The sequence below is a fragment of the Dendroctonus ponderosae genome, unplaced genomic scaffold (assembly GCF_020466585.1).
Source record: "Dendroctonus ponderosae isolate FM_Combo_2020 unplaced genomic scaffold, Dpon_F_20191213v2 Dpon_F_20191213_2, whole genome shotgun sequence".
Taxonomy (NCBI): domain Eukaryota; kingdom Metazoa; phylum Arthropoda; class Insecta; order Coleoptera; family Curculionidae; genus Dendroctonus; species Dendroctonus ponderosae.
This window is the reverse complement of record NW_026018165.1, coordinates 4,836,689-4,849,826: the sequence shown is the minus strand read 5'-3', so window position 1 is coordinate 4,849,826 and position 13,138 is coordinate 4,836,689. Positions and strand designations below refer to the sequence as shown.

The 13,138-nt window shown below is 32.2% G+C and overlaps 2 protein-coding genes across 2 annotated transcripts in view; both read right to left on the bottom strand.

Annotated features, from left to right (window-relative positions):
- Positions 1-914: 914 nt before the first annotated feature.
- LOC125503569 (cadherin EGF LAG seven-pass G-type receptor fmi-1-like) lies at positions 915-6,445 on the bottom strand. Its single transcript, XM_048664251.1, has 5 exons — positions 6,431-6,445; positions 5,403-5,570; positions 1,603-1,893; positions 1,036-1,284; positions 915-953 (listed from the first exon to the last, which is right to left on the bottom strand). Exons 1-5 carry the CDS (start codon positions 6,443-6,445, stop codon positions 915-917), a joined length of 762 nt encoding a protein of 253 aa, XP_048520208.1.
- A 359-nt stretch (positions 6,446-6,804) lies between these two features.
- The window catches only part of LOC125503523 (roundabout homolog 1-like), a 9,404-nt gene continuing 3,070 nt past the window's right edge, over positions 6,805-13,138 (bottom strand). Inside the window, exons 2-3 of the mRNA XM_048664076.1 lie at positions 11,546-11,679; positions 6,805-7,079 (exon numbers count right to left, since the gene is read on the bottom strand). Coding sequence (XP_048520033.1) covers positions 6,842-7,079; positions 11,546-11,679 — 372 coding nt within the window. The 3' untranslated portion in view covers positions 6,805-6,841. The remainder of the gene's footprint in view (positions 7,080-11,545; positions 11,680-13,138) is intronic.

The window sequence follows — 13,138 nt, the reverse complement described above, 5'->3', positions numbered from 1 at the left end:
TGCGTTCAAATGTTATACCTATCTTGAAATACTCTTGGAAACTCTAAGTTGACAACACTTCTTTTTCGGTCTCGGTAGGCTTATTCCTTTAATTAAATTTTTTATTCATATGGTAAATTTAAAAATTTAATCAGAAACAAATGTTACTCAAATATATATTTTTCAATATGCTTGATGTATAATTATGAAAATTCTCATTAAATTCAAAACTCGAAAATGTTTTTAATTGATTTTACAACATCCTGGTACATTTTGGCTTTAATAACAAGACAATTTAAACGCTTGAGAAATATGTATACTGATGTATCTGATCATCACCAGTACCGAACTAAAATTCGTTGATCGTACTCGAAGCCTGATTCAACTCCATTTAGTCCGAGAGAAGTATGCATTAACTGTCCAATTATTTCTGTATGAGTAGAACTTATCCAAAGAAATAATTCCAAATTAATTGAAATATTTCATTTTCGATTTTTCAACCGATCGCTGCAACAAAATTTAAAGCTTTATGGTTTAATCGGTTCTGCCGACCGCAAGATAATTAATTTATCTCCAATACAATAACACAGACATTTTGTGATAAAGGAAGTTAAATGTTTAAAATATTATAGCTTTTATCTCGACAATGCGAATCTAAGTTTCAACCAAAAAAAATTCTATCACACAAAATACGAAAATATGTTGCCTCCAAGTCTCAACAGTTCTCAAAAAATTATGTCGGTTTGATGATTTCATCAAATTGCAGTAGACAAAAAATCGACGGAAATTCCTGTGTGTTTACGTTCGAGAAATATTCTAATAAATACCGCCCGTCCTTAAAAACTATTCAAGTAATTTTCCATTCAAGGCTACTATGTAAATTCTATACGTTCCTCGAGTTCCTGGATTTACGAACTGTTAACTAAATAACTTGTTTAAGTATCTAAGTAACGTAAATCTGCGAACTGAAACGCCTGAAAAAAAATATTCTACGCACTATGTGTAAATCGAGGTTTTGCGGAACTATAATAAAAATTCTGCTTTGCAGTTACTTACTTTTAAAAATAGTAATGCGTTCTGAGTTGATAAAATGACATCCAGCGCAGAAACCACTGTTTGGGTAAAATTCCGCATTATGCCATGTCCCACTTTTGCTTCTTTTAGGAATTCCATTATTTCCTCAATCAAAACAAGAATTCCTGCGCCTTCTCCAGGTCGTAGTTTTACCGAAAACACATAGTTTAGGAAGCCTGGCAGTAGTTCGTCGAGACTCAGTGGTGTATATCCAGCCTTTAGCATTTTGAACTGAAAAATACATATAATAAGGGCAACTTTCTTAGTTTATATCTTCAATGAGTCGAAAAATAACTTTCACAAAAAATTTTAAAAAGCATTTTATTACCTACGTTTCTAATATTAAATTGAGCACATTTTAGAGCTTAGTATGTTGAATCCGCAGAAATATTTTATTTCAGCATAATAATAAAATTAATTATGAAGGTTTTATAGTTTGAAATGTTTTAACTTAATTTAACCGTTAATTAGTTAATGTGTTACTCAGCAATAAATAATGACTTGATCATAAATTTGTCATTTTAACAAATTACGAAAATGTTCACAAACCTTTTCATGAATTAGACTAACATCTTTACTAGTGCATTTTGAAAAGTCCGGAATGTCCCATTTGGGATTTTTGCCATCATTTAGCATACATCGTCTGGAAATTATCCCATTATAGTTTCTCGGACACTCTTGGAGGTAGTCGGTGTCCGGGGCTGTCTCAGGCCACGATAAATCATAACTAATTTCCACTGAACATGTATGAACTTCTTTCCGGTCTAACACATATATTTGAATGCTTTTTTCAGATGATGTCGTTCGGTCTTGAACCAAACAAGAATATTGCGCGTCCTTCTGCAAATATAACTTTTTTGCTCGGGGTCTTTTAATACTGTTAAAAAAAAATTGGCAAAATATCGAATTTCCCGAAAGATATCGCAAAAGAACACATGAATGGCAGTAAAACTTTATTTCATGTTCAAATCAAGGCAGATTGAACGACATAAAGTTAATCCATTTCAACTCCGTCTAGTTGCAAATTGGTTTAAAGTTAATGCTGAAATGCGGTGATGTGGAAAACGAGACGGCTGTCTGAATACTTTAATGTGGTATTGAACCTTCAAGTCCACAGTGAATATCGGAGAAGTTTTGATGAAATGATTTGAAAATTCGGATTCTCAACTGAACCTCGATTCACTGCTGCCAATTACTAACTCTTCTTTAACGCTGTTAACTTTTAATGCTTTCAATCAAAGTTTTCTATTAATGAACAATAGAAGTGCATCGTGTTGGTTCGTCTATAATGCAATATCTGCAATGCATGGAAACAACCAGCATCGTTGCCATTCTAAAAGTTTAGGATTTGATGATCTAAATATTGAACATCTCAGGTCTCTTCCACACTTTATCCATTAAATTTAATTCTAATTTATTTTGCTGACTGCGTGTATTTGTTATGATATTCTTATTTCCTGGATTTCAGTCAAAGTGTCAAGTAAAAATTTGGAAACATCGTTTATTTCATTACGTTTCGGCGAGACAAAATTTACCCAAACTCATGATTGGTAAAAATCAACGTTCTTTTAGGTCTTTGCCTTCTTGAAACCTTAAATTTGTCTTATATACAGGGTGTTCCGTAAATATGTTAAAATATTTTAACAGCGTATTCTCGTAGTCATTTTAGGTCTTCCTGAGAACTTTTGAAATTTGAGGTCTCATTTTTGAGATATTTGATCTCCAAAATGGCGAAAAACATTAGTTTTTGTTGTTTTTCTTTAAAACGGTTAAACATGGAAACTTGAATTTTGGTACACATTATAAGCTAATTGAGTGCCATTCTATGGTAGTGTTTTGTAGTTCAGTTTACTTTTATACAGGGTAGAAATGTGGAACCCATACTTTTGTTTTGTTCAGAACTTTTTTGTGTGCACCTAAACTTTTATCAACATAATTTTTTAATTACTAAAAGTTATTTATCAACTTTTTTATCCCTGAGTTGATCCTTGATCAAAACTTTCCAAGCCGTTGGATTGGAAGAGGTCAAGAAGCTCCTATAAACTCGCCTCCCAGATATCCCGATCTAGACGCGGTTGATTTATACTTCTGGGGCCATTTAAAAAATACGGTGTATTGAACAGAAGTGAATACAATCGAAGAACTTCAGGAAGATAAGGTAATATTTCTAACGAAATAAGAACTTCAGTGCAAACTTTACGGTCTGTAAATGTTAATTTCATTAAAAGACTGCGATTATGCCAAGAATTGCTCATATTGTTACCATGTTATTGTTTAAGTATACATTATTCAAACTTAATAATCGTAATCTGAACCAAAAGACACAATATAGAAAAATAATTTAGGTTGTTAGTAATCAACTAATGATGCGTACCAAAATCATTATATGAAAACGTTATTAGATTTAAAAAAATTAACTTAATTACTTACACATTTTGAGAACGGCAAAGAAAACGATATTATTTTTTTGCGGGCAAACTAGTGGTCAAAAGAGATAAAAAAGTTAGTAAATAACTTGTAGTAATTAAATTAAGGAAATTATGCGAGAAAAGTTTTAAGTGTACACAAAAAAGTTCTAAACAAAACTAAAGTAAGAGTTGCACATTTCTGCCCAGTATAAAAGCAAACTGAACGACGAAACAGTATCATAAAATGGAACTTAATTAGCTTATAATGTGTACCAAAACTTAAGTTTCTATGTTTTACCGTTTTAAAGAAAAACAACAAAAGCTATTATTTTTCGCCATTTTGGAAATCAAATATCTGAACAAAGAAACCTCAAATTAAAAAAATTCTCAGGAAGACCCCCTCTAAAATATTTACGGAACACCCTGTATATATCATGATATAAACTTATTGGCTTTATTTAATTTAATTTTATGTAGTACTAATAATGAGAAACAATTGACTTGTATCAATTTGACTCTAAGTAAGATATCTTACGACAGTAGGCAGATGTATAAGCAGAGTGGACATACAGGGTGTCCCGTAACCACATGATCAAAAGGGTACTGCGGTATTATTTGGATCAACAAAAGACGAACTTCTACTAAGATAAATTATCTGGCTCCTCTGCTATTGATGGTCAAAGTTCTTGAAACTGTTTTTTTTTAATATTGGTAGAATGGTGAGATGAATTTGAATGAAACTCTGAACTGATACTCAAAAACAAATTAATTTGCTCCTCTGTCTAAGTCTCATGTTTTGGTAAGGTTCTGAGTTCATCCGCTATGGGCAAGTGAGGAATTCTTCAGTATCTCGGTACAAAAACTACCAGAACTTTTTATTTGGTAGCTGGAATCAACTGATTTGTTTTGATTTGATGCACTAATCTTATTTTGTCATTTTGGTCCTTTTCGTAAAATCTTGAACCATTGATGGTTCTTGAGCAAAAAACTATTTCTGTTCTCTTGCCAACAGACAATTTCAGACATTTATTAGCTTTTTACAATAAAAAAATTTAAAGTAAGTTTTTTGTATTATCGGGAGAGTGCGCAGATTGATTTTAGTGATACGTTGTGTGGATTTGTTCCTACGTCAGGGCCATATTTTGCTAAAAACTCGCTTTTTATTTTAGTGAAATTTTTGATGAACGCAAGTCGGACAAAAACGCTTCCAAAATACTACCGGGCCTTAAAATTTGATTATGTCGTTCAGTTAAAGATTACAAAACGGTTGATAATACTATGATAATTTTTTATGAAAGAATATTATTGATTACTACGACGGGTGCAGTTAATGTCTGAAATTGAAATTTATGAATGAATATCACTAGATTTTACTTTAAAAAGAGCCCAAAATTCCAAAAGCAGTAGTGCATCAATTCAAATAAAATCAGTTGATTCCAGCTACCAAAGTTCTGGAAATGTTTGTATCAAGGCACTCAAGAATTCCTCACTTCCCAAAGTGGATGAACTCGGTTCCTTTACCAAAACATGAGTCTTACATAGGAACAAATTCGTAGCGAGTTTCCTTAAACCCATCGGACCATCCTTCCCATATTTAAGAAAACATGATTTTTTTGAAGACCTTTGACCATTAATAGTAGACGAGCCGGACATTTTTTTAAATGAAACTTAGGTCATTGGTCTTCATTTGAGCCAAAGAATGTATCTGTCCCTTTTTGATCATGTGCTTACGAGACACCCCGTATATAAATACATTTATCACGATTTTTTAAATCAAAACTATTTTACTTAATAATCTGTTTTTGTGACAATGTATGTTGTTATGCATAATTTACCTTCAATCGGTAAATTAGCACTCTTAATTTGGAATAATAAAATTTATTAAGCATTTAAAAAAATTAATTGTTCTATTAAGTCTCCTAAAATATTTAATATGCTTACTTCAACTCGAAACACCTGCAAAATTGTACCGGCAGGATAGAGGGTCTCAAACTTTTCGCAATCTGTTCTTACAGGAAGAAGTTCCTTGTTTTTGGTCCAACTATACGTATATTTTCCACCGATCCCATTTCCTTCTAAAGTGACACATTTTACGGTAAAGCTTTGACCCTGAAACAATATTGGTATATTTACTTTACTTACCTTTTATGTGTTTGCTTCCTCTAATTAAGCGTAAGTCTATTGTATTAAGTTTCTAGTATTTTGTTTTAAAGTTTTTACATTTATATATTTTTTTATTCGAAAAATGTATATAAAATGTTCTTCACATCGACAAGGAAAATTAAAAAGAAGCAATATCTTGAAGAGACAGAATTAAAAAATTGTGTTTCGTAAACCCAGGGTTTTTGAATATGATTGGGTGTTTTCTAGCGTAAATCAACGTTTAATTCAGCAGTAATGTTGCGACACTCGGAACATATTAATATGTTAAATATTGTTATGATTTCCGTCAAGATTGCGATTTCTACTAAGAAGCTGAAATTGTAAAACTCGCTTAATATTGCCTCATAGTACGAACAAATTCTAAATCACGCTGGTTAACACGGTTAAATATTCCTCTTACGCTTGTAGCGAATTATTTTCGATCATGTTAAGAATCGCTTCTTCACGACCAGGCTGTTCCTGTACGGGACATTCTACAGTCGCTTAAGGAAAATTACCTGTTTGGGGCAAATGACTATGCACATTGATGAATTCTTTCTTATTGGATATTCTTCGAAAAAATACCTTCGCTGATATTCCTGTGCTGACGTTCTTGCATTTCCGACACAGTATCAGAACATAAACAAACATTGAAACTCCAGAATTTTAAACAATAATCTGACAAAACAATTACAGGACCCATCAGACTTAGCTCCAAAATACCTTAACAATGGCGGTTAATACAAGAGATTTTGGACTTAAAATCTCACGGGTCACGCAACACCCTATATAGCAAACAAAGGAATGTATGCTAAATTTGGCGTTACCTTCCAGAGATACATTTTACCTAGAATGACGTTAATTACAGAAATAATTAAACCAATAAGTGTTATTTGCATACTAAATGCAATTTCATGTTCCCAAGTAAATATTGCTTATTCACGCCTGTACCGATTCTGAATGACAGAAGCAGCTGGTAGTAGTGCTTTTAATTAACGCTGTTAGATCTGGTTGCATCTTCTAATTAAATATACAAATATTCAACCCAAACCGGGATAAATTTGTAATGACTTGCTTGGAATGTTAATTGAGTTGTTTGTCCAAAGCTGCATTGGCTGAAATATCGCGCAAAAGAAATATCATTCAATGCACACACTTTCAGTTTTAAAGAGTCAGCAGTCAAAATTCGCAAGTTGCCTTGTTGTTAACAAAAAGGAATGTTTGAGTACTCTAATTAATTAGCGGGGTGAAAAGGCAGCGGAACGAACCTTTCTCACAGTTAAACTCATCGGCTCAATTTTGACTGAAGGTCGCCTTTTGACTTTAACAAATTTCGACATGCATTGCTGAATATTAAAATCCTCCACTTGGCATGTAAATTTTCCCTCGTCGTACTTTTGAGCCTTTTGCACGGCCAACAACGCCGTATATTGGTCAGTCACGTGTGGGTCTTTTATCAGTTTTATCCATTTGTGTCTGAAACCAAAAAGAGAAGAATGTTTAATATACGCTAAGGCAATATAGATACGAATCCGAAATCCATTGTAACATTTCTGAGAAGTGAAAAATATTTTCACGATACAGGCAAATTTCTATGTTGACATATACTTTGCTAAGTTAAGTGGTTTTTACGATTTGAATTTTTGCAGTGTGCTTGAGAATTTTACCGAAGGAAAATGTTATTTTTCTATTGCTTGAAGGCAGTAGAAAATGGCCAGTCGTAACTGAATAATATTTTTTTCACAAACGTTCAATTATTGTGCAGAAAATAGGGCAAGGACGGTTTCATAATTTTTTCATAATAATAATATAGCCGTGTTCATAATTTCGCAGGTTACGACATACATTTATTCAAGAGGTTACATGGCCGATTTGCTGTAATGGTAATTATTACGTAACATCATATTATTAACCACCCTAAATTAATTAAGCCAGGTGGTATTATGCTAATTAATTTAGTTGCATAATGCGATTGGTTTATTTCCTTTGATTCTTTAGAACTGCTAAATAGTGTGAGTCACATTTTAATTGATTAGCTGCTACATTCTGTTGAGTACTATTTAGTAGTTAATGCATACTTTGAGGCTCGTTTTCAACAGTCTGTGCCAAAATTCGAGTGACAATTTATGCTACCGTCAATAGATTTTTAAAATTATTTTTGAAAAACTTCTACGTGTACTGTGCTAATATCCCAACTTTTTGGTTTGCAATTCACAAGACTTAATTTGCGTAAGAAACCCCGGTTGTGAACAATTGACTACTTCATTATTATCATCACTTGCGTGTCCTAAACACACTTACTAAATTTTACCATAAGGAAGTGCCGTTCCATACAGGCAATTTATTAATTCTAACCTACGAAAGACTATGCAAATTCCTGCAGCGCTTTTATTTCAAAATGACAAAATAAAAATGCAGAGAAACTAAAGAGGCGTTTACTACAAAAGCATAAAAATTCTCTAATAAAAATTCAGCGTCCATTTCAAAAGCTCATTCAACTAGTGGAGATGTTAAGGCACATTTGCTTCTGTGCTTAGTCCATGTTTTATTTGAATAGCTTCCGTAATAAACCGAATTGCCGTTTCGAGAGCGAGATTGCACTCAATTAAGCCGCAAATTAACGATTGAGAGAACATGTTACGTGATTTTAGATTTGTATATTTAAATAGTGAAGTACCTTTCCTGTTGGAAGGTGGAATTATTAAATCTTTATTGAGTATGCCAGCTATATTAAACATTTTTTTTGTTAGACTTCAATACTTCAGTTGTATTACAAAATGTTTTCTTAATAAATGTTAGGTCATATCGTCCTATTTTGGGCCAGATAATGTCGCAATACCCTTTTGATCATGAGCTTACGAGACACCCTGTAGACAAGTAATTTTCTATAAATATGTGATAATAATTCAAAACTGGATGTCGAGTCGCTTGTATTAAATTACTCTTGTGCTAGTGATCTAAATATTTATTTTTAGATGAATAGTATAGATAAATAAGAAAAATTGAGAAGGAAAGTTTAAACTATATGATTACAAAGAATGGAAAAAATAATTAATAATTAAAAATATTTAATTGCCAGGAAGGATCTTCATCGGTGTTATACGGGGTGATTATCAACCTCATGGGCACAGAGCTGGGGCGTGTAGAGATCCTCAAAGCAAGTCGAGTTTCCATTCAAGTTTTTTTCTCAGCCCCATGGTTAACAAGATACAGGGTATTAAAGTTTCAAAAAATTTTTGGTATGTTCTCTTTAACTCCTACAGTTTATGAGATATGTTGGTGAAATTTGAATGTAGGCTAATGTTTAGACTATTTACTCGTAGGTAAGGCGATTGGTTGTGAAAATCTACAGGGTGGTCTATTTTCTAGACGCATAATCCCCTGAACTCTTTTCTAGTGAGCCACTGACAAGAAAAGTTTTGCATTTGTTATTCAATTTAAGAATTATCTGATCCCTTGCAGTTTTTCCGTATCTGTTTTCGTTTTCGAATTATTTTGCACAAATATAAGTCTATGTAGGGTTTCTGGGTGATTTTCTATGAATTTTTTTATAATTTTTTTTGTCTTTTTGTTCATACTTTTCTGTGAAAGCTTTAAGTGCAAGTTAACTCTAAAATTTACTTTTTCTTACTTTAATTGAATTTACAATAATTGAGGTTTATCGGCTATAAGCTAAATCAAATAAAAATACAAAAAAATGTAACAAATTTTTCAATTTATTATGAAATTAATTTCTTTCACAAAAAAATGTGAACAAAAGGAAGCACAACAATTGTAAAAAAATTCATGGAAAATCACCCAGGAACTCTACATGGACTTATATTTGTGTAAATAAATCGAAAACAAAGGCAGATACGAAAAAAGTGCAAGAGATCAGGAAATTCTGAAATTAAACGGCAAATTCAAAAATTAGTTCGGTTGAAGCCAGTGGCGCATCAGAAAAAAGTTCGGGGGGTAAAAGGGGGTATGCCTCTAGAAAAATGAACACATGTAGATTTTCAAAACCAGTTCCCTTACTTATGGGTAAAGGGTTTAAACATTAGCCTACGGTTAAATTATGAGCAAAATATCCAAAGTGTAGGAGATAAAAAGAAAATACCAATTTTTTGTGAAACTTTAACACCCTGTATCTGGTTAACCGTGGGCCTGAGAAAAAAAACTTCAATGGAAACTCGACTTGCTTTGAGGATCTCTACACGTCCGAGCTCTGTGTCCTTAAGGTTGCGAATTACCTTGTATATACGAATTTGTGACTTCACAACCTTTTATTCAACAAATTTTATGCTATCAACACTTCTATTTTATGCGGAATCTGAACTGTTTGTTTTTATACCATTTTCCATACCATTTCTCACAAGTTCGAACGAATTTGTCTGCACACGTTGAATACTGCTCCAGTACTCTTTCAAGCCTGACGACACTTTTGTGTGTATTATTTATTTCGTTATAATATACAAGTTCTTTAGTCCATTTTTTTGAACTGACCTTTTGAAATTGTGTGAAAAGGGCTGAGCTGGAAGTGATTATTTACAAATGGCACTTTCTGGTCATTGTGATTCAATGGCATTTTCTGTGACTGTTTATTTTTACAGATATCAAGACAATTGTCCATAATCGAAATATCTTTACTTTCTCTTGATTAAGTATTTATCATGGCCTGCATTTAATTAGTAGATTGATCGATCTTTTGTTAAAATTTCAAGATCCTATTTTTATGTAGATCCCAAATTTTTAATGCTAGATCGATAAAACTCAAACGCTTTTTGAGAAAGATATCGGTGAATGGTATTCTGAATACCCTCTGAAGTGTTGCAGAAAAAGATGCCTCATTGATTAAATTTGAATTTTTTTACAGCTATTGCATTTTGAATTCTCGCCGAGAACATGATTTTTGCCTTCAGTAGTCGAACGATTAAAAATGGCTTTTGAATTGGGGACTTGATGCAATAAGTTGTAAATTTAGAACATTTGGATAAACACTGCAAATGTTTTTGTAACTTTCTTTACGTTATTGCTTTTGTGAGCTTATAAAAACTTGCTATGTTTTCATTCCTTTTTCTAGACTGAGACCTCTCTCTCTCTAGTAGTTAGGTGGCTGTTGCGCAATTAATGCAAACAATCGTTTTTATTTATTGTGAAAACGGCAATAACTTTTTTGCACAGTTTGAAGTTCAAAATTACCTTATAAACAACTCTCCAACATTGACGTGTGTAAAAACATTACTTTCCAGTGTCCCAGATAAAATCACAGCTTCTGATTAATTTAAGTGGAGGTGTAAATGAATAAAAAAAAGGTTAATTCAGTTTGAAAATGTACCCTTCTTTATTGACGCGTCGTATCTACATCACATAAGGATATTTACACAATTTAAAATTTCGAGCAAACTTAGGGGATAGATGGTTAATAAAACATAATAAAAGGGGTTTAAAAAACAACGAATTTTAGCCCTGGACTGAAACGAACACTGAAAACAAGCTGTGGTTCCAAATTAGCTTGGCTGGGGTTTGAAAAATTGAGATTTATAGCATAAAGCGCCGACATCCTGCCCTATAAATAACGAGTAAAAGACTTCGATAGATGCATTTTAAGTGTCGCTACCTGTTGTGGGACACTTTTCAAGATTTAGCAAAAGTGCAGGCAGAGTTTCAGACCGTCTGATATACACCAATATGCCAATAGAAGGTTTTTAATGTAATTGTCGACTTTTACATTAATCCCTTAAGAATAATGAAAAGTATTCAATTATATTATTAACAAAATTCAAGAATGAAAAAAAAATGGCTAAATTAAAGAAGTTGCTTTCTTTCAACGACCTATTGAGAAAATAAATGAATTAAACCTTAAAATATTGGAGAATGCGAAATAATAAATACTATTTTGATTCAAATTCTAATAAATTAAAAGCTTTTATGCGAGAAAAAAATCGTATAATTGAACTTACGATGCATGGGTTAAATTTACGAAAGTTCCATCCTTGAACCAGCGGAATGTTATTGACGGTGATCCTCGGGCGACACAACTTAGAATGAATTCATCGTCCTCCCTGATTAACCCAGGCTGATTTATATCCACACTCTGAAACAACAAAAACTTCCTTCAGGACTCGGCTACGGCTATCAATTTAACCGGAACTACGAATGCGTAAAGGATCAGGAATTGTTCTATTGGTAAAACAGACACGATTCTGATCATTAGTTAAGCGATTGCTTCATACTATATTGCAAGTAAAAAATGCAAGTCCTAATATTACTTGCAGCTTTGAAATAAATAAAACATTAAATGTATGTGAATATGGAAAATATTTGTGTTGGGTGGTTTAAAATTTGGTTATTTTTTATGCAGGTCTGTTTTCCTTCTTTCTGTTTTTTTATTTCAGCATTATTAAGCTTTTCCCTGGAAAATTATTTTTCAGTTTCCGTAAATTCGCCTTTCAATTTGGGGATATTTTTGCATATTTTTAGACGTATAATTAAAGCAATTTGAAGTTTTCTAGTTATCTGTAAACGGATTAGTTGAATGACATACAAGAATTAGAAAGGTAGTAAAAATCACTACATGATATTTACGTTTGCTCGAAGTTGTTGGAAATCAGGTATTTAATGGAGCAACTAACTAACTTCACATTTTAGAGTAAATTGTGGTGATTAAAACACCTTCAGTTTTATTTCCTCCAATTCATGTTAGAACATCGACCTTTTTTAAATCTATTTATACTGTTAACTTTTCAAACAAAGTGCATTCCAATTTATAGCTATTTACTGTTTCCAATATCTTCATATTTCTATTAAAACAATATCTCTATTTCAATCTGGCTTGCGTTTTTGGATAAATTAAGAAAGAACTGTACTTTTTGCATAAAACAATGAAGAGTTCGGAAATTCACTTTACAACTTTCCACAAAAATAAGACTAAAAATTCAGCTCAAGTTAAGATAAATTTAAAGTGAATTAAGACCGAGCAATGATATTTTCCATTCTGGTTCGTAAAGTACTCGACGCAAACAAAAGCCCAAAAAATAAATTTCTGAAAGCTTTTACCGTTACATTTAGTAAAGTTTGAGAATGTCAAGTGCTTCATTTCCTATCCTTCCATGCAAACACATTTATAATGGGGTTTCTAATTTGATTAAATAAAACTGTAATTCATAGTCGTAAGTTAACGGTTCACTCCATTCCATTCAAGGAAAAAAAATATTATTTTTCCAATCAATCTGCTTGACTGTTATTGAATGATGTCGTCAAATAAATACTTCAGATACTTGAATTAATTCAGTTTGCAATAATGGACAGCTTAAGTATTATTTCTGAATGGAAATGAACTATACACTGTATTTTCCTATTTAAACCCGAAATAATTACGATTAAAACGTTTTAATCCCACATAATAAAAACTTTCAGAATAATAGCTCGTTAAAAAATGCAGTAATTTTTTGCAAAGTGTTGCTTTTTTGTTGCTTACTAAGTTGAAAATGTTACATTTGCACAAATGAAATAAAGTTTTTTCAGACGAATAAAAAAACTGTCAAAAGTTTTAA

What these genes read in the sequence shown, in the direction of transcription:
- LOC125503569 (XM_048664251.1), bottom strand. An exon ending in TGCAGGTGTTTCGAGTTGAA is followed by an intron (nt 1,894 to 5,402) that starts GTAAGCATATTA and finishes TTATATTTGCAG; the next exon opens with AAGGACGCGCAATATTCTTG. An exon ending in TTAGTCTAATTCATGAAAAG is followed by an intron (nt 1,285 to 1,602) that starts GTTTGTGAACAT and finishes TGTATTTTTCAG; the next exon opens with TTCAAAATGCTAAAGGCTGG.